We start from the raw sequence: 22,432 nt of genomic DNA on the forward strand, positions 1-22,432 counted from the left end.
GACTCTTATTTCTTTACCTGCACTTCTTTATTATACATAATCATTCTAGGGACACAGGAATAGTTGCTACATCTATTGAACTCCTTATTGTTAGTTGCTTCTCATGTTGGTGATCCAGGAATTTAAGCTTATTCTACAATCTACTCATTGTAGATCACTCTGGATCAGAGCATCAGCTAAATGCCCAAAATGTAAATATAACACAAAAGCATTATGTGTTCTCCAAGCATAACTCTCACTGTCTAACCTCTTAGGTAAAATAAGGACATTTGGGTGATTTTAACATTTCTGTAAAGCAGATTACGACAACTTGAGCCGATAGCATCCCCTTAGAACACAGAAAAGGCAATGTTATGTTTGAGTAATACCACTACTGAATATTTTTGTGTTTTGTGCATCATTACATGTGATTTTGTCCATGGTGGAGCCTGTAAATGTGTGCATGTCTGAGAGAGAGACAGAGACGGTGAGAGAGAGAGAGAGAGAGAGAGAGAAAGAGAGAGAGAGCTCCCATCACACTCACACACTAACAAGAGTCACTGACATTCAGTGAGAAGCTGGAGGCTGCTGTGTTTTGATATGAAGTCACCTTCTCCTCCACATCTTCCAGCTTTTGCGAGTCATGGGATGAGGTCACTTCCAAAAACACTGACCTTCCTGTTACCAAGAGAAGGATCGCTTCCCCAACCTGAGTTTGGAACAACAACGACGCTGGAACAATCAGCTGTTAGCAGGTGACTGCGCTGTCAACAGTGTTTTTCTCTTTCACTCTTCTCTCCCTTCAGCATCGTGTATCTGCACTGCAAAAAATGACAAGCTGTCCAGTGATTTTAACTTGTTTCCAGACCTATCAAGCTTATTTCGTGATATTTTTAGTCAAATTATCTCTGGATAATTAATAAATCCATGTGATGCAATTTGGTTTATTGATGTGATGTACATGGATGTGATGTTGTGTTTTTTATTTGGTGAGACCAAAGGCAATTTTCCTGCCATGGCGGGACAATAAAGTTCTATTCTATTCTATAAAATGAATAAAAACATAATATAAAATTATTAAATATCATATAAAACAATGAAGAAAATCTTGAAACAAGAAACTTTCTCCAAGACAATTTCACTTTTACTAAGTAAATGTCCTGAAACAAGTTACATTATCCTAAAAATAAGCTTGATATGTCTGGATACAAGATACAATAACAAGTTTGTCAGTTTTTGCAGTGTGTGTGTGTGTGTGTGTGTGTTTGTGTGTGTACAAGACTGGAAGTGGGGGTCATTCTCAGTTACAAGTTCACAGGGGTTTTAGGTTCAGTATCATGATCCTGCAGATAATCTCACAGAAACACAAACACACACACACACACACACTTGTCTTGCTCTATTCCTCTTTTGTTTTGAAATGAATTTTTAAATCCTCGCTCTGTAAAGCACTTTGTGACGAACCTGTTTTGCCAAAACCAATCACCACACCCGCCTTGTATACATATAAATAGTTTATTAGTATCAGTAACATGTACAGAGGATTTTTCTCTCCATCCTTTATGTGGATAACATGCCAGAAATAGAAATCGACAGCGATAGAAAACGAGAGGTTATAAAAATAAGAGGATATACAGTATGTGTGTGTGTGTGTGTGTGCATGTGTGTGTGCTTTGCTGTTCGAGAGGAAGAGTAAATCTTGGAATACAAAACCTAATCCCAGTCATCGTTTCTAGAACACCTCAAAGGATTCCGCCCGGTTTATAATCCCGAGTCGCTGAGCGGTTTATACTCTGGAGCGGGAACAAGACGGCGACGCCCGGTCCTCCAGTATCCCAGAATGCATCTCACTTCTGCCGGTCGCATTTTTCATAAACCGTCCATCATCTGATCGCAGCCGCTCCCAGTCAGGAAGTCTTTTTCACTGCAAACAAACCGGCAGCCTGTTTGTTGGTCATGTCTGTCTCTGGCGGTTTGTTTCTCTGTTTTCTTAGAAACCTCTTAAAAGTAAAATTTGGGTCTCTTTTTCCTTCCCAATCCAATACCACAAAGGTCGCTGGTCCAAAGCTAATTGGTTACAGTCCATCTGATGCAACACGGCTGTGGAATGAGCCTTGTTCTCCCCTCGCACCTCCAAAGCTCCTGTGGCACGTCGGTCACAAAGAAGAAGTTGTCTGGTGAAAAGATAGGTAGGTAGCTGTTTAGCTGACGCTCCACAGCAACCTGATGGCAGGTGGTGGAGATGTTAGAGGCAAAAGGTGCTTGTCTTTATTTTCTGCTGCAGGCCGTCCTCTTCTTTCCCTCCTCCTCTCCTCTCCTCTCCTCCCTCTGTCCGTCCATCCCTCTTCACCTGATACCTGTTGGGAGAAAGCTAAAGTGAAGACGAGGAAACGAACACTTTCCTCATATTGAGTTGCAACCTCTTTTTTGCACAATCCATACATCAGCTGTCTCAAGGCTAAAAAAACCTTCTTTAAAGACCCCATGAAACTAGCCTGATATTCAGACTGAACAGCCATTTCGTTCCCACTCCATTATTCAGCCTGAGATTTCCTCGTAGTTAGCTGTTTTCTTGACAGACAGACATCTTCACTAGTGACTGATGTACCCCTATTTTCAGTGACACTGATGCTGAGCATATCTGCTAACTTTACTATTGTATTTACTATTGCATTTGCTTACATTTTAGAATGTCGGTCATTTTTTGACAAACGGGGGAGATTTCAACAAATATTATTCAACAAATATTATTCTGCTGAAATGCCAATGAAAAATATTGTTTGCACGAATGGTTCAAGCTTTAGTCCCGCCCACAAAGGTGCTGATTGGCTCGGTTGTTTCTCTGAGCGAGAACAGGCAGAGCAACACCAGACTCTCTGAATCGCTCGACAAAATCTGAAGAGCGGGCGGGACGGCATCTTTACTTCCTTGATATGATGTATTTCCTGTTGAAACAGGATTTTAGGGCGCGACATAACGCAGTGAGGGATCATTCAAAAGTCTAAATCATTAATCACTAATCACAGTATCAGTGAGGGAGAGAAAGGCAGTTTTACTTGATTGGAGGAGTGGAAGGGAGGGATTGTTCAATAATCTGTGATGTTTTATTGATGTTATATTTAAGATACTCTGATTTCCACAAAGTAAAAGTAATGGGAGTTCATTTCATGAGGACTTTTCTCCTTCCCCTCGTCTACACCATCTACTTTTCGTTTGTGATGTGACGGTTCAGACTGTCAGAGATCCCACAGGGTTTCTTCACCTTCACAATGCTACATTAGGGCTCAGACCTGTGACCTTTCAGTTACTGATCACGCTGCAGTCACATACTGGTGTAATCTTCTTCATTCACTGTGGTTCTACCACATGGTGGAGTGAGGAAAAAGTGTAGTTTTGCTCTTTTTTTTTTTACGATTCTTCTTTCTACACTTGGCTGTGGTTGGAGGAGGGAGACTTGGAGAAGGGGTGGGGGGATTTCTTTGAAGAAGTGTGTGTGTGTGTGGGGGGGGGGGGGGGTATAGCAGCCCTAAGGGAGGTATAATTTAAGTAGAGAGGAAAAACACAGTAAATACCTCAGATCTGTTATCAGCTCCTGTCGGTATGGGGAGACACATTCAGACAGGAGACGCTGCTCACATGGGAAATGGGCACACACACACAAGTGCACAGGGACAGATGCATTCCTATACATTCATATACAGACACACACATTCAACACTTCTCACTTTTTCACTCACTCACACAGATGCTCACAAATCTCTGACTCTCTTCGCTCTATTTCTATCATACACACACAGCAGTACGCTCACCATTGTCTGTGTCTGAGTGTTGGCTGATGTGGCGTTTGTTGGTGCACAGGCATTCCAGGTGCTCCTCCAGCCTCACCTGCACCTCCCTCAGCTTGGGACGCCGCCGCACGTACTCCACCTTCGCCACCTGGAGAGAGAGAGAGAGAGAGAGAGAGAGAGAGAGAGAGAGAGAGAGAGAGAGAGAGAGAGAGAGAGAGAGAGAGAGAGAGAGAGAGAGAGAGAGAGAGAGAGAGAGAGAGGCTTTTTCACCCTGCCAGGAATAAAATGCTGGGGAAAACACATGTGACCATTTTTGGATTGTTTTGGCATTAAAATGGTCAAATTTAAAGATATTGAATATCGGCACAAAATATTGGCAGCTTCAGTCCAAAGAAAAAAATCCCATATTGGTCGAACCCTACTTGAAATGCCTTGCTGTAACCCAAGGAATCACACACTCTCAACAACTCAAACTCTGCTGAACCCTCCGGAACAGCATTCCAATTAACATGCGATACAGAATATGTTATTAGCAAATGACAACAATGTCAGTCTGTACAAACACTGAGGTGTGTCTGCTCTTGTCTGGCTGAGTGGGCAGAGTGTGGCTTTAACACTGCCAGGGTGAAGGGTTTTGATTCCATTGAGCCCAGAGTATGATACAGAAACACTGACACACACATACACACGACACACTGATGCTCATGCCAAGGCGGTGGAGCTCCAGGACGGATTGCACAAGCCTCCCTGGTTCAAGTCTGAACAGACTCGGAGACCGCGGGAGCCGAGAGATAAAACAACAGTCGCTCAGTGGCAGGCAGGCGGTTCAGCTGAGGTGACGACCCGCGCCTGCAGACAACCAATCAGGTGACGAGTTAATAGAAAATATTACGTTTCGTTCCAAAACAAGAAAAAAACGCCTACTCTCAGAAAAAGATTGTTGGGGCACACTAGTCATTTTAAGACCCTTGCTTACAAAATAGTTCTGTAGTTAAGGATGCACTCATCTAATGAATTTCAAATAGTGACATTTTACCAAAATGGATCGATAGCGTGGGTTCAAATCCCACCACTGCCACTTTGGGCCCTGTGATGGATAGGGGACATATATAGGGTTTCCCTCCTTTCTGTAGAAAAATGTCCGCACTCACTTAGTATGTATTTATGACTTTAATTTGCACAGCAGCAACAGCAACGTACGTGTTTCAGCTCTTGCCCATATTTATAAACCAGCAGGGTCCTCAATTATCAATAAAGCAATAACTGTGCTTAGAACATAATAAACATAAGAAAATACAACAAACATATTAACATATATACAGTCTTATGTATGAAAAAACAATTGCAGTCACATTTTATGGACACATTACCATCAATCAGTTTTATAAGAAGCAGGACAAAGTTCTCATTCAGACCTTTGGGATTCTCTCTCCATTTCCCTGCCTACTGCCTAGTGTATGCTGGGATAGGCTCCAGCCCACATGCCTCTAAAATGGATTCAAGTAATAATCTGCAACACTGTCATATAAACAAATGTCCATTTTGCTTCTCGTTATCACGGGTTGATGTAACACAATAGTGATTCAACCTTTACTAGTTCATGAACCTTTACATTCACTGTTCTAAACACCCGGAGTCTGAAAGGTCTTTCCCGGGAAAAATCCTCTGGCACACAGGAAGTGATGCACTTTACGTTTCCAGCAGCAGCAACAGTGGTTTGTTTGGAGTAAATAATAATGGTGAAAATAAGAAGAACTGGGTAGTTAGCATGAGCAGCGATAGCCACCATGGCTGAACAGACAAAGAAAAGAGAAACTCAAACTGCATCAACAGAAAATCCAAGGAAAAAGACGACACAGTCCCGCCCACACTGTTTGATTGACAGGTGATCTCTGGGAAGAGCAGTGCAGAAACACCACAGCAATGAGCGCTGAGCAACAAAGATGTCACCAAAATAAAATAAAAAGAGAATTTCACAGATTACCACTCAAAGCAGGTAGAGAAAATGAATGAATTGAAATGTGGATGAACTGTCACTGATTCATCACTGTGTGCGCTCTTCATATTCTTCCCATGTAAAGTTATTATATAATTTCCGTTCAGCAGTTCCCTCTTAGATGCTTTGAGACAGACAGACATAACAGCCACAGTGAAGCCAAGTGTCTCTGTCTGCAGTGGAAATTGGGATGGACAGGAGCAGAGTGTGAATCCCGTACAGGCAGCCAAGAGCAGTGGGCAGCCATTCAAAAGTACACACACACACACACTCGTGCAATCTTTCTCTTTCTTTCTCCTTCTCACACACGGACACAGAATCTTAACCTCACCGCTGTAATATCACAAACTGCCGAACATCCCCTCTGGCTGTGTGTGTGTGTGTGTGTGTGTGTGTGTGTTTCCCGCACTCGTCACCGTTTAGCCTCTGAGCGCTGGATCCCAGGATATGGGGCAGACTTTACTTTTGATTTCCTCTCAGGCAGACAAAGGACGGATCCTTTCATCTCAGACCGGCTATCAGAAGGCCAAAGCACAGAGAATCAAACTCGTCCTCCTCCTCATTTTCCTCTTCTTCCTCCCTTACCATCTCCACCTTTGTGCTTCCCAATTTCCATCCTCTTTTTCTATATTTTACTATCCCTTGCTTCCCTACTCCCTACTATCCCATGCCTTTTGTAAAGCACTTTGTAAACTCTTTTATACATCCCCATGCTTTTAATCACTTTCTGGAGCGATGCCACCATCTCTGCTCTCCAAAATCCCTCCAATTTCATTTTTCTCCAGTTTACATTTTTTCTCTCCTCTTCACTTTCCCACTCTATTAATCATCTCTGTCTCCCTCAGATATGTTAGCTATTTATTTATTAGACTATATAGTGTTTGCATAGAGAAACAGATTACAGTGGGGCTTTTGAAAGGGTAGAAAATGGGCAAAAATCCATTATCAGAAGGATTCAAACTTGCATGGTGAGATCCCTTTCCAGTGTGTATAACATTGATACGACCCTGGCAAATAATTGCCAAAACCAAAAGGGGAAAGGGGGGAAAAGAAAGGTGGTGGCTGAGAACACTGCTCCTGCCACCTGCTGGAAAAGAGAGCATCTAGTGGGGGGAGGAGTGCTTTTATGCAGGCTGGAGCAGGTGTGGCAGATTGTCAATCATTTCAGCGGCGTCAGACATCTTTTACTCCGCCTACAGGGTGGGAGGACTAAGACAGCACTGTCATACATAACACCCCCCCCCCTTAAAATGGTTGCCCACAGAGACAACCTTAAAACCACACAGGAAAAGAACACAGGACAGTGTTAAATTAGGTTTTCAGCATAACTACTTTTAAGCAAACTCTGCAGACTACAACTTACGACCTCAAGAGGGCATCCGCCAACACGTTGTCCCTTCCACGGATGTGGCGGATGTCCAAGTTGTACCCCTGCAGGAATAGAGCCCACCGCATGAGGCGGTGGTTTGAATTATCATGCTATGGAGGAAAACCAAAGGGTTGTGGTTGGTATAAACCACAGTAGGTAAAGTGGAAGAGCCAACATACACATCAAAATGCTTCAAAGCAAGGATGAGGGCTAGGGCCTCCTTCTCAATGGGGGAATAATGTTGTTCATAACTCTTGAACTTCTTAGAGAAGTAACACATAGGATGCTCTACCCCCATGGAGTCATCCTGGAGAAGGACTGCTCCAGCTCCTACATCACAAGCATCCACAGCTAGCTTGAATGGCTTACTGAAGTCAGGGGCTGCAAGGACCGGGGCACTGACCAACATTGCCTTAAGGTTCTCAAAGGCGCCTTCACATGTCTCACTCCACACAAAGGGACTCTTTGGACTGAGCAAGTTAGTTAACGGAACTGCGATACTTTCAAAGTTTTTACAGAAACTCCTGTAGTAGCCTGCCATGCCAAGGAAAACACTTCAGCGCACCTCTGGTTGTGGGAACAGAGAAATTCAAAATGGCCACTATCTTGGCAGCTTCCGGACAAACCTGCCCACGCCCAACCACTTTACCCAAGTAAGTGACTGTTGCCTGTCCAAATTCACACTTGGCAAGATTTAAGGTTAAATTTGCCACACGCAACCTCTTGAACACTTCCTTAAGCTGCTGCATGTGTTCAGACCAAGTGGAGTTGCAAACAACCAGGTCATCAAGGTAGGCCTCACAGTTTGTCACTCCTGCCAGCACCTTGTCTACCAGCCGCTGGAAAGTAACAGGAGCATTACGCAGGCCAAAAGGCATGACTGTGTACTGACAGAAGGCATCGGGGGTAACAAAGGTAGAAATTTCACTAGCTGTAAGCGGAACTTGCCAGTAGCCTTTTAGAAGATCAAGCTTGCTTACAAAGACAGCTGACCCTACATGGTCGACACAATCATCCATGCGTGGTAGAGGGTAGGAGTCAGGCTTTGTAACAGCGTTCACTTTACGAAGATCGGTACAAAAGCGAGGGGTTTTATCAGGCTTAGGTACAAGCAAACAAGGAGAGCTCCAAGAACTTGAACTAGACACAGCTAAACCATTTTCCAGCAGATAGGCAACCTCCTGTTGCATAACTGCCTGCTTAGCTGGATTCACATAGTATGCATGCTGTTTAATTGGGGCTGCATCACTGACATCAATGTCATGTTCCAAAACAGTGGTTCTGCTAGGAACAACAGAGAACAGTGTCTCATTCTGCCGAATCAACAGAACGATATCGGCACATTCAGAGCAGGGCAAGTAGGAAAACTGGGAGTCTAAGTCAGCCAGTATCTTAGTGTTGGACAACCTACCCTGCAAAACCTCCCTTGTGGGCACAGACGGTTCTTCAGGTAAGGTGGAGGGTGGGAGAGCATGTGACACTACCACAGGCTTCACAGATGGTAAGTCACTCTGTCTGTTACAATAGGGCTTCAACATGTTCACATGACACAGCCGACTTTTACACTTGCGGTCTGGAGTTTTAATCCAGTAGTCACTCTCACCAACTTTGCCTTCGACCAAGTATGGGCCACTATACTGAGCCTGCAGGGCGGAACCAGGAAGGGGCAAAAGGACCAACACTTGATCTCCTGGGGAGAACTCTCTTGATCGGGCCTGTTTATTGTACCAACCTTTCATTTTTCCCTGACTTGCCTGCAGGTTCTTTTTGCAAGCTCACGTGCTCTATTAAGCCTGAAGCAAAACTTGCACATATAGTCCAGCAAACTAGAAGCAGGAGTTTGGTCAGCCAGCCACGTCTCCTTCAGTAGCTTCAGGGGGCCCCGCACAGTATGGCCAAACACCAGCTCAGATGGGCTAAAACCAATGGACTCCTGTGTCACCTCCCTAACAGCAAAGAGAAGTAAATGGATACCATCATCCCAATCCTTCTCAAACTCCATACAGTATGATCTCTCTAGTGCCCCCTGGGACTCTGGATGGTATGCAGAAGATGGGCTATGCTGAATTGACAACTGCTGGAGCACCTGAGCAAAGAGACGAGACATGAAGGTAGATCCCTGGTTGGACTGGATGACCTTTGGTAAACCAAACACTGAAAAGAGCTTTGGATATGACTGGGGCTGTGATTTTGCGCAAGGGGACAGCTTCAGGAAAACGAGTGGCTGCACACATAATAGTCAACAAATACTGATTTCCTGATTTGGTGCGAGGCAGTGGACCAACACAGTCGATCAGAATTTGCTCAAATGCCTCACCAACAGCAGGGATAGGGTGCAAGGGAGCTGGAGGAATCTTTTGGTTAGGTTTACCAGCAACCTGGCACATGTGACAAGATCTACAGTACTGTGCCACATCAGACTTAACCCCAGGCCAAAAGAAATGTCTCAGCACACGATCATAGGTCTTTTTAACTCTTAAGTGACCAGCAAGGCAATGGTCATGGGCTAAATGCAAGAGATCAGGGCGGTACACAGTGGGAACAACAATCTGGAACACACTGCTCCAGTCATCCCGAACAGACATCTTTGGTGGTGTCCACTTTCGCATGAGTACCTTGTTACTAACAAAATACCCCTGAGACATGCCTGAAACTGCTTCTTCAGAAACTACATCCTCAAAGAGGGAAGATAAAGTTTCATCGCTTTTCTGCTCCAGTATAAGTTGCTCTCTGAATGGCAACTTACTTCCGAATCCCAAGTTAAGCTCATGCCCAACATCGGCAAGGAATGTATCACTAAGCACTACCTCCTGGGCTGAGTCCTCAGTCTTGGGACTGGCATGCTTATCTTTCCTTGACATAGCCCGCGTAACTGCACACACTGGAAACACCTCAGGATGCATTTGTGCAAGCTGATCAGGGCTTTCAGAAACCATAGGGACAGCAATTACCTCAGGCCTTGCCAATACTTTACCTCCAGCCAGGTCGTTTCCTAGAATCAAGGACACTCCTTTCATGGGAAACTGAGGGCGGACCCCCACAACAACACTACCTGACACTAGATGTGACTCAAGATGGACAAGGTGCAAGGGCACAGGCACATAACCCATCTCAACGCCTCGAACAAGAGCATCTGAGCCCACAGAAGACTCCTCAGAAAGTGGCAAGACCTCCGCAAGGATGACAGACTGACTAGCTGCCGTATCTCTCAAGATCTTTATAGGCTGCCGACACTCAGGGTCACTAGACAGGGAAACAAAACTATCCATCAAAAAAGGTGCATAACCTGACAAGTCATCATCCCCATCCTTGAGGTCTCCACCATCAGTTAGTTTTGGCAAAGTAGTTGCTGCCAGTGTTTTCACAAGGGCAACAGACTTAACAGATGTTTGCTTCTTACTGAGAACAGGGCAGTTAGCAACAATATGACCAGGTTTCTTACAATAGAAACAAACCTTGTCTCGCGATTTCCCCACAAAGCTTCCACCTGGCTCACCGCTAGCCTTGGCTGGTGGAATGGATTGAGAGCCGGTGGAATCAGCTTTAGGAAAGCGGAACCCATGAGAAGAACCTTTAACTATAGGCCCACTGTTCTGTGCATTATGAAATGCCTCCTTATGTGTCAAAGCGAATTCATCAGCCAGGACAGCAGCGTCCTCCAACTTTATTACCTTCAGCTCATGTAGATAGGTGGCTACAGCTTCTGGAATACAGTTCTTAAATTCCTCGAGGAGAATCAAATGTCTAAGCTGTTGCTGAGACTCTACCTTCTGAGACATGCACCATCTATCAAACAATGTCTCCTTCTCATTCGCAAACTAAGTCTGATTGTCAAACTCGCGATAGGCTCTAAAGCGCTGACGGTATGCTTCGGGGACCAATTCATAAGCCCGCAAAATAGCCCCCCTTAACAGTCTCATAGTCAGTGCTTTGGGTAAGAGTCAAAGAGGAGTATGCCTCCTGTGCCTTACCAACCAAGACACATTGCAACAACAACAAACATTAGCAGGCCAGCCCAAAGTGGTGGCAACCCGCTCAAAATGAGGGAAATACTTTTCCACATCCCTCTCCACAAACTGAGGAACCATCCTGATGTGCTTGCTAACATCAAACCCCGAATGAAGCGGCTTAGAAAGTACAACGCTGGAAACCCTAGTTTCTCTAGCAATTTCCAACTCTTTCATAGCACGCTCGTGCTCCAGCAATAGCTGCTTCTCTCTCAGCACATGCTCCAACCTCAGCTGCATTTCCTGATAGGCCATCTCCTTAAGCTTCAATTTGAGCATCTGACCGTGGTGGAGAAGAAGGTTGACCTAAAATAGGTTCTTCTACCTTTGCCTTAAGAACACCACCGTCAATAAGGATAGCCTTCAAAGCTTCTCTGACACTTTCCTTAATTCTTCGCTTGCTACTCGTGATTTCAACCTCCTAGTGAGCAGCAAATTTTAGCAACTGATCTTTGGTGAACTGCTCCAATAGGTCCTCGGAAGGACCACTAATAAAGTCTTCTATGTTTGCTGCCATGCCTACACACAGACTGAAGAGAAAGCACCCAATGCTAAATCTCTCAAAATGACAGCCAACAAAAGACAGCAAAACCAAGCCCACTTCCTGTGGTCACAGGGTCATTACTTTATATACAGCTCAGCCAAAATCTGCCACCGCAGCCCAGAACACACATGCCTCAACATACACACTAGTTGCCACAATACAGCAGGTATAACCAGTCCACACCACAAAATCCTACTGATGCACAAGAAAAGCGTTACAAAGTAGCATGCAGCTACTCAAAGCAGCAAACAAATGTTCTCAAGCAATTTTCCCAACTCACGGGACCATTTAGCAACTTCACATCGACATATGAGCAAAGGAAAAACAACCTGAATCCAATTACTCAATGCAAAACCTGCTCAACAAGGCCACTAAGCTCAACCAGCAGCTGCAGTGCACCACTGTCACATAAGTAACCTAATAACTCCCCTCTTGCCATGCTTCCTGCGAGTACAGCACAAACAATGAGTACCACCCAGCTAGCACTGAGAAACCCCAGTTCCTAGCTACCTATCCATCAAACTACATACAAACCTAACTGTCTTCTTTGAGGTGTGCCGGGCTCGAGGCGACTTTAAATGCTGAACTTCACTGACCAGCAACCTGTAAGACACAGGCTAAAGGCCCTGAAAAGCGAACCCCCAACAGAGACTAAAGTCCCCACCCAGGATTACCTCAAAACAAAAAAGGCAAAATAAGTAGTGAACCGATGGATGGACTGTTAAATCAGCCCAGCTGGAACACTCGTCGGCTAACTTACCAGGGTTTACTCAAAGACCAAGCAAAGCAACCTCACCTTTACTTGCTCCAGTGACCTACACAACACCACAAACACAGAGAGGAGTCAAACAAGCAAGCCAACACACCATCACAAAGCAAGGGTAACAGATCACTATCCTACCAATGTCAATCTAGAGGGTTTACTCAAACAAATCCAGAATTAACTATCCCGGACGAGCCCCCAATATGTTACGACCCTGGCTCGGAGGGAGGTAACATAAAGGGACACCGACAACAAAATGAAGTTGCAAAAAGGAAGTGGTTTATTATCTACAAATAATTGCCAAAACCAAAAGGGGGGAAAAGAAAGGTGGTGGCTGAGAACACTGCTCTGCCGCCTGCTGGAAAAGAGAGCGTCTGGTGGGGGGAGGAGTGCTTTTATGCAGGCTGGAGCAGGTGTGGCAGATTGTCAATCATTTTAGCGGCGTCAGACATTTTTTACTCCACCTACAGGGTGGGAGGACTAAGACAGCACTGTCATACATAACAACATACACACACACACCCACACGCACACCCACACGCACACACACACACACACACACACACACACACACACACACACCTTGAGCAGGCTCCCAGTTGGCATGATGTGACTGTGAACCAGTGGGGTTTACTGAGTCTTAGTGCCGGCTCTGGCAGAGATCAAAAGGAAGCTATTATGTTCCTGGACTGAACCAGTGCCAGACACACACATACACACACGCAGACACACACATACACACACACACACACAAACACGCACGCACGCACGCACACACGCACGCACGCACGCACGCACACAACGGTTAAGCTCGGAGGAGTAACTGTTTTTGGCAGGTGTACACTGTATACCTTCAGTAAGTGTGTGTCAAATGTCAAATGGTAAAGTGTGTATACATGTGCCTTCAAGTGTGTACATCCAGGATTGGTGTACTCAACTACCACAAGACAAATAACAGATACCTTTTGCTAAATGTTTGGAGAGTGACAGACATGTTGGAAGGGTGACAATACAAGTAAAGACCGTCACATTTTCGCCTCTTCTACCCTTTGTGCACTTTTGACCCTTCATTATATTTTCACATAGTTCTGTCAGGGAGGAAGAGATCAAAGCATTAAAACTTTGCTTTGTCACTCCTCCAACATGGTGGCCAGGTCCTCGTAACCATTGGCAACCGTTCTCCAAACATCTGACAGGCCGCTATAGGAGAGAATGATCATTGTTGGACATGATAGACACTGCCAAGCAAGCAAATGTCTCTAGAAGCTTCAATGTGTTTGTGATAGTCTGTTGCTGAAATGCATCTTTTTCTCTTGTCCCCCTCCACTGAGAGGTCAAAGGTCAGGCTCAGCTGCAGACAACAGCCTTGGAGCTCAAAGGGATTCGGTATGTTTAATCTTATCTCATAGAGAAAAATTCTAAAAAGGATCTTTAGAGCACCAAAAGCCTAAAGCACCATTTTCAGGTAGTATGTATAATAGAAGAGAGTGTACCTTGACGGTGCGGTGGTGCTTGCGGGCCGGCTGGCAGCGCATGTTGCTGGTGTTGCAGCAGCCAGTGCAGCGCTTCACCTCCACACAGGGGGGCCAGATGATGAAGTTGGCTGAGGTGGGATCCACCTGGCTCCTGGGGATCTCATAGATCACCGTCCGCACCTTACACACCGCCGGCAAGGCCTCTTCCACCACTGCAATGGAATAACAGGGTCGAAGGTTTCAGGAACAATTTACTTGACAATGGCATTAAACCAGTGTATCAAGCTGTGTGTTAACCTATGGAAAAATAATGCAGGAACTCAAATCTTTTTTGCAAGTGGTTGTTTTAGTACATTACACATGTTCATTTTGTCCCTTTATTGTGCTGTGACACCCTTGTAAGTACATTATATAGGATGCATTATTTTCATTTACATAATAAGTATTATAGCAATCTAACAATACAATAAGTTAAAGTAATGATTCGTGACATTTTCATATAAATAAATGTCAGTTTTGCTACTCTCTTTCATGGATTGATAATAACAGTACATAATAGTGATTCAATCTATACCCAGGTCATGAAAGTTTTTACATTTGCTGTTCTAAACACGGTGTCTGGTCTTTCCCGGGAAAAATACTCTGGCTACAGGAAGTGATGCGCTTTATGTTTCTGGCAGCAGCAACAGCGGTTTGTTTGGAATAAACAGAAGAAGAACTGGGTAGTTAGCATGAGCAGTGATAGCCACCATGACTGAACAGACAAAGAAAAGAGAAACTCAAACTGCATCAACAGAAAATCCAAGGAAAAAGATGACACAGTCCCGCCCACACTGTTTGATTGACAGGTGATCTCTCTACACAGAGCGTTCAAGTGTGCCTCTGTGTGTGTGTGTGTGTGTGTGTGTGTGTGTGTGTGTGCGTGTGTGTGTCTCACCAGTGCTCCTCCTGTGCCTGGTGTGTGTGTGTGCTCTCTTCAGGTCGGGGTAGCTGTGGGAGAAGTCCTTGTGGTAGCCGTGTTTGGTCTCCTCGATCACCTCGTTCTCTGGACGAAGACACAACACACACACACACTCAGACGTCATACACACACACACTAAGAACAACACTGTTCATAAACATTCTCAGCTCCCTACATCCAACACACACACGCTCAGACACATAATCTGAGAATAATACACACACACTCTCTCTTATGGTTATGATTAACAGCTGTAGATGTTGTTTATGTTTATGGTTTTTGATGATTTTTTCCTGTTAAGCAGTGAATATCTGTGAATATTTGCTGTCTCTAGTCCTCAAATGATTTATCAATTAAAATAACCTTATGAGAGAAATTAAAAATGATTATTAGGTGTAAAATTTCACTAGTTTTGGCAGTGGGGACACAGGAAAATTTGTTACTGATACTGTGCAGGTGCTGTGGCTTTAAGCCTTGCACTCCTTACTACTTACTCTTGTGATACTGGTGATCTAGGAATTTATTTTTCTTCTACTGTTATACCCATTGGCTCTGTTTACATCCACGGAGTAGCCTGGCTATTGGCCACTTGTCCGGGTTAAGCTGTTTACAGTGCATGCACCTTTGAAACCGATCGAGTCTCTCTGTTGCCATGAATAAACCAGCTAACAGAATATTAAAACAGTCCGCCAGGAAAGAAGTATGAAAAGGTTCAGCCGCCAGCTCCCGCCTCCCTGTTTGACTGATTAACAGTGATGAACACATCTAATACAGTGAAAAGAAATGATGATCCCAGTAGTAATAGTAAGTATTACTACTGTATTACTATTAGTATTACTACCACCATGTGTTCTGTAGACATCAAAACATACCCACAGTGCTGTGAGTCTGAGTCTGTGCAGACGGTGAATATCCAAAAGTGAAAGGAGTGAGATGTTTCCATGCCATAGTAACCTGTTTCACATCAGAGTGAGCCAGGCATCTTAACCAGGTTTCACATAATCAGAGTCTGAGCTTAATCCAGTTACTCTAACCGAGTTATGATGTTTACATGTGTCGACCCGAAACCTGAAGGTTAAGAACAGAAGTCTCCCTGCGTGTACATTCTTAATCCAATTCACACAAAAACCACAGATGCACACTCATGCATGTACACACTTACTGACTCTCACACACACACACACACACACACACACACACACACTGAATCCGTGGAATGCACTCTAAGGTCACTCATGGGCCGAAGTAATGAGCTTCTTTCTGCATCAGAACTTTACAACTGAAAAGATGTTGTTTATTCTGCCAGAACTGAGAATACTGTAGAGAAGAGTGGACACTTGTACCTCAGATTAGGTGAAAGTGAGGGGCATTAGATCCCAAGTTGTAACTGGCCTGTTATCTGAGCGCTCACACAGAGAAGTGGGCTTTTATGTGAGTTTGATTTGCTCATCTACACTGTTAGATTTTGTCTGTCAAAACTTCAATGTTTAATATGCTGCTTTCTTGACCAGCTAGGCCTCTTCTGAAAAAAGAATAATCTCAATGGGCAAATCTGCTTAAATAAAGTTAAAAAAATGTTTATATTTACAGCATTGGAGTGGCGATCTGAGGCCAATTAACCTCTAAAGTCCTTTAAACGTGTAGATGTTATCCTAGCTCAGTAATTTTTATGAGTCAAAGATCCTGAACCTGCCACAGTGAACTCACTGAGAGAAAAATTATCAGTGAACAGCTGTTTATGTGGCAGCAGGCAGATGTGTGGGTTTGGGTATGTGTGTGACTGTGTGTGTGAATCTGGGGGAGAGAAAGAGAGTCAATCTAGAGAAAGAGAGAGAGAGGGGGGGGGAGAGTGAGAGAGAGAGAGAGAGAGAGAGAGAGAGAGGGAGAGGGAGGGAGAATGAGAGAGAGAGGGAGAGCGAGAGAGAGAGAGAGAGAGAGAGAGAGAGAGAGAGAGAGGGAGAGAGAGAGAGAAACAGACTGACAGACAGAGGAGGAGAAACAAGACAAAAATAGGAGGGGGCTTTTCCACCCAGCCAAGAATAAAATTCTAGGGGAAATATTGAATCACTGTAATTTGTTTGAAGGTTTTGGCACAAAGATTATTAAATTTGAAGATATTGGATATTGGTACAAAATATATCGGCGGGTTCAATCCAAAGAAACATCTCAGTAGCAATATTGGCCCTCAAAACACAGTAGAACCCTACTAGAAATGTCTTGTGTGTAATCCTAGAAACTATGTGCTCTCTTTAACTCAAACTGAACCCTCCAATAAATGTCAAATAAATCAGGACAGCACTCAAGTTAAAAGTTAATCTGCAATATACTGTATATCATATAAATGTTTCAGACAGGACAATTCTTCAGCTTGCAGCAGCAGCAGTGTGTGTGTGTGTGTGTGTTTGTGTGGTCTTTCCACTACAGTGATCACACCACAGAGAGCTTTTTTTCACTAAGAGTATGTGTGGTCGCTGTCCAACTTCTGTCCCAATGGATGGTGCAGACGTGTGTGCGTGTGCGTGCATATTTCTTTGTAGATGTTTGAGTATGCAAGCATGCTTGCATGTGTGTTTGTGTGTGTGCATGCATGCATGTCTGTTCCACAATCTGAACCTGCACAAGATTTATCTTGTCTTGTAAAAAACATAACATAATATTAAGTTTTCACATCATAAAAAAACCCTATAGACACCCTCCATCCAGCCGGGTTCTTGCAGAATGCAGCTAATTCACTAGTGATGCTACCAGTCTATCTTTATGATGATGTTAGTTATTAATTCCCAACCTTATAAAGTGTGTTGACAGCAGAGAAATGAATGAATAAATCTAAACTAATGATAGCCTGACAAAAAATCCAAATCAATGTTTTGATTTGGTTCACTGATGATTTAAAAACACAAATCATCAAGGGAGGGGTGACTGTGTTCCCCACCAGTGTGTTTTTCCCACTTGGCCCTGCCTCTCTGTGTGTATCAACATCCACTGACTGTACAAGATGCTGTAAGACAATGTGTGTTTGCAAAGCGATCACAGTATCATCACATCATTTCAACACTTTCCACTGCCAAACCACAGGATATCCAGACTTGTTCATATGCAATACTATGCATAGACTGTGTGTATAGTGTGTATTTCTGTGTGTGTGTGTGTGTGTGTGTGCGTGATTCCCGGAAATGAGTATAAATGATGTCTGGGCAGGACCGTTTTAATTTGATTCCGAATGCCAAACCCTCACTTTGTTTGGATCCTGTGTGTGTGTGTGTGTGTGTGTGTGTGTGTGTGTGTGTCTGCGCGCGCATGTGTGTGCGTCACTCTCGCCTACGTGCAGGAACTCATTGCCATGTGTGTGTGTGTGCGTGCGTGCAGTCACGCACACACGCCTGCGTACGTACACAATGTGGTTCTGAAGCACAACAAAGTCCGCCCCCCCTCCATCTCCCTCTCTCTCTCGCTCTCCTTCTGTGTGTGTGTGTGTGTGTGTGTGTGTGTCTCTCCCTCTCTCTCCCCCTGACATGCAGGAATTTGAGCATGAATTATACATAGCAACACAGCAGCCTTCCAGCGGGCTCTGCTCTCAAACCAATAATGGGCAGAATGACAACAGCATAATGAAGTGAGCCACTTGACCCCCACCAAGCCGGGGAGCCGTCACACTCGACATTTGCATCTCAATGATGCCAGGATTAATGGTGGCACCGCTCAGCGCAGGAGACATGAAAAATGAATCAACTATTTTTCACAGGCAATAAGAAGTTCAGGACAGAGAAGTTTGCGCGGATGGAATTTATAGTCTGACTCGGGGCGCAAATGCAATAAAGCCTGTTTTATGCCGCAGCTATTTCCTCCTGCTTCACCTCACTAATTCAGTCACTTCTGATTTATTACCTAGATAATAAGCAACAGCATCAACCATGGATGTTAAAGGGGAATACCGGTGTCATTTAGAGTTATAGCCCATTGTCTTCTGTTTACGTCCACGTTTATATTTCCATCAGTCATTTCGCAATACATGCTGAATGTAATTAGATTTTTTAACATTTACTTCTTTTTTGCCGTTTTTGAAGCACAAACCTAGCTTGATATTAACTGCTGTCTCAGCTAACAAAGACGTTCCCCAAATAAAATGATATAGATGTGACAATAAAGTTTGTAAGGTTTGTATTTGAGGGATTATTTCCCTCAGACTTCCATTTCTGCCTGTGGGTGTCAGGTGATTGTCAGTATGCAGAGGGTAATGTAATGCAGCACTGATATGAAAACACTCTGAGAAACTTTGACAAAACCAAATGAAGGCTTCATGTTTACTCTGATGAATTATCTTTCTGAATTATCTGTGTAGACAAACCAGGAATAACTGAAAGGAGAGGGATAACTAGACGATCGGCACAAACTGGTATTATCCTTTAAAATCCAGGCCTCATTCCTGGTTAGGTCTATACTGGTCTTGGTGGCTAATAAGCACAAAGCAAACTTTGACAGCGGCAGTCCCAAAAGTTCATGGAGGGTGTAAGGAGCGGGACGGGTCCGCCGGTCTCCTAGCAACATCCGGTGAGGCGTTCCGACTAGAGGACAGCATCCTCTTACTGTGCACTGAACCAGATCCAACTAATACCTCAATTCAGTGTCTTTGAAGGCGCGGTGTGTGTATGTGGGGATGGTGGGGGTTGGGGTTGGAGGGGGGGGGCTGGCTAGCCCATGCAAGCCTCTGGTGGCGTGGCTCAGGTTTGTCAGCCAGGAACTGTGTGCGTGTCAAGCTAAGTTAAGCCCCACTCTCGGAGCAGGAGTGCTGATCTACCTACATCATTTGTTGTTCTTTCAGGTTACTGTGAATGAAATGGTACAGGGAGGTAAAATGTGGCCCTACCACTGTTACTTTGAGATGTTAGATACATTTTGGTACAGAGGTCTGATGCACTGGCTATGAGCCTGTACTGCACCTTGAAAAACGGCTGGCTGGGTATTTAGGCATTATGGTGCTCATAAAACAAAACGTCATATGAACTGAATTTTGTATTACCGTGGTTTCTCAATAGGTTCATTTTGCACAGGCTCAGTAATCCAGCTTGTCAGGGTGAGAGAGGTTGTATTATAATGAAGCGCTTTACCTACGGAGTCTATCTCTAGCAGCCGCTGGAGGTCGCTGATGCTGCGGATCTCGCTGCGGGACAGCCGCTCCAGCAGCTCCCGGGGGAGAGGAGACTCCTGCGGGAAGAGAACAGCGGTATAGGCATTTTACTAAGGATGGATGGAGATAGATTCTCAAAGTCGCTTTTAAAATGTGTCTTTTGGTGCGTAAAATGGCGCAGTCAGGCGATTATTCGTTCTCTACACGTAGATGTGAAGGTGGTCATGTGCCGGCTCGTCATACTTGTTGCATTTATCTAAAAGTGACAGAAGAAATGCCTGAGATGGTCGGTGTTCATTGCACCAAAGAATGAGTTAACATTTGTGCGTAATTACGCAGCGATTGTGGATTTCATCTGTTGCATGCACAGCAGTTACCATAAATAGCCCTACTGTTTCTCAATGTGTTGCAATGCGTAAGAATCCTCTAAATTACACGTCTGTGAATGGAACAAATTTAACTGCAGCATCTGACCAGGCAAACAGCAGCAAAAAACCAACCACAGTCTATTTCCGTGCGGCTTACCTCAGCAGCGGTGCGTAACAGGCACAGGCAGCCGGCGAGGAGGTGGTAGACCGCGGCTCTCATCTCCTCTCAGGTCCGCTGCATGGGCACCAGGACGGGGCGAAGGTCCAATGTAGGAGCCGGGGTGTCGCTCCCAGGTCCCGGGAACCCAGAACCATCCCTCGGGAGGACGGGCCACCTCCACGGCCTTAGCGGGAGAGTGAGCCCCAAGCAGCGTCTAAAACTTAAGATGGTCTTTGCACTCCTGGCTGTAATGTTGCTGAAGCAGGAATTTAGGCTTATTCTGCCTCTGCACTCAGTGTAAGTCACTCTGGATAAGAGTGTGGGCTAAATGCCAACAAATATAAACATGACTACAAAGCACGGCTTTGTCAGGATTGTCGAGAAAAAAAAAAAAAAAACACAGTTGCACAGCCTTTGTCTGCTGGTCTAAACCATTTTTTTCTGCACATCAAGCAATCAAACTTAATTGAGGTCAAGTTGATGTCCACATACTCCACGTTTTGGCAACAAACGAACAGGTGAGGTGTCGAAATATGCAAACTTTCCTTCTACATTTACAGATCCAAGCTTATCCGTCATTGTGTCCTTAAAATAATCCGTTCCAACTCAGAGACACATTTGTGCGTCCTGCGGCGTTTGAGCATTTTGGCATTTTATGTGCGCAAAACATCATGAAATGGGTTACATCCTTGAAATGTAAACTTCCAAATAATTGTCAGTTTTTGTCCTGTAGACGAGGAAGAAAAGGCAAATGGCATGAACAAAAGCAACAAAAATCTCTCAGCTTTGCTGTCCCGAGGAGTTTCACATCAGTTCCCAGCGGTCCTGTGATCTCCGGGGTGAATGAAGTCGGGATGCTTTCAGTCACAGGATATAGCGATGCGCGTCCCCGTGGCACTAAACTGCGAGCGCGCTTTGCATAGTACAGAACGTTAGCCTTTCATGGGAGCATTTTACTGAGGGAGTAAATCCTAAAATATGGCAAAGTCCCTGCATCTGAAATCACCTGCCACCAAAACTGCCAACACCGGTTATACTCAATATATTTCTGGAGACAAAATGGAACAATATTGACTGATAACATTAGATATTATTTGGTCAAAGTGATGAATTTTTAGACGTACCTCACCAAATTATCAGCTTAGAGGGAAAACTTGTTCAGAAAGCTCAGGCTTTGGAGACAAATGATGATGATGATGGTGATGAAGATAAATTGAGTTGTTCTTGTACAGCACTGAAGACTGTTCCACTGACTGATTATTAACTGTATTTAGGTAGGCGAATTTATAACAAACCCCCCCTACATTTGTGAATGAGTCACTTCTCCTCCATTTCCATCCTCCCTACCTAACTATGCATGTGTGTGCGTGTGTGTGTGTGTGTATGTGTGTGTGTGTGTGTGTGAGTGTGTGAGTGAGTGAGTGAGACAGATCAGTGACCGTGTCTGTGGTTAATTGCTGTGTAATAAAGCTCATTAATGAGTGTCCAGACCGGAGACAAGACTGACTGCACTGAGAGAGAGAGAGAGAGAGAGAGAGAGAGAGAGAGAGAGAGAGAGAGAGAGAGAGAGAGAGAGAGAGAGAGAGAGAGAGAGAGAGAGAGAGAGAGAGAGGGAGAATACTCTAATCCTTGGGATAGAGGGAAGGGGCAAGGAGGGAGAGGAAGAGTTGAAAAATGAAGCGATGGAGGGAAAAGAGCCGTGTGTGTGTGTCTGTGTGGAGAAGCATAGCAGGTGAACACAGTGTACCAGAGCAAAACAATAGCTGCTAAAACCCAGGCGACTTCATGTGGACTTTAGGTCACAGACAGCGACACACACACACACACACACACACACTGGGTGGTGTTGCTCTGACCCTTGACCTCCTCACTATTGGTTACTTGTAATGTTGGCAGT

The 22,432-nt window shown here is 44.5% G+C and overlaps 1 protein-coding gene across 1 annotated transcript; it reads right to left on the reverse strand.

Moving 5' to 3' along the window:
• Window positions 1-1,476: 1,476 nt before the first annotated feature.
• pdgfaa (platelet-derived growth factor alpha polypeptide a) lies at window positions 1,477-21,361 on the reverse strand. The gene is made up of 6 exons (XM_071896267.2): window positions 20,533-21,361; window positions 19,988-20,084; window positions 14,859-14,966; window positions 13,940-14,133; window positions 3,789-3,915; window positions 1,477-2,336 (listed from the first exon to the last, which is right to left on the reverse strand). Exons 1-6 carry the CDS (start codon window positions 20,593-20,595, stop codon window positions 2,326-2,328), a joined length of 600 nt encoding a protein of 199 aa, XP_071752368.1. The 5' UTR covers window positions 20,596-21,361; the 3' UTR covers window positions 1,477-2,325.
• Between the last annotated feature and the right edge of the window lie 1,071 nt (window positions 21,362-22,432).

The sequence above is a fragment of the Centroberyx gerrardi genome, chromosome 3, assembly GCF_048128805.1.
Source record: "Centroberyx gerrardi isolate f3 chromosome 3, fCenGer3.hap1.cur.20231027, whole genome shotgun sequence".
Taxonomy (NCBI): domain Eukaryota; kingdom Metazoa; phylum Chordata; class Actinopteri; order Beryciformes; family Berycidae; genus Centroberyx; species Centroberyx gerrardi.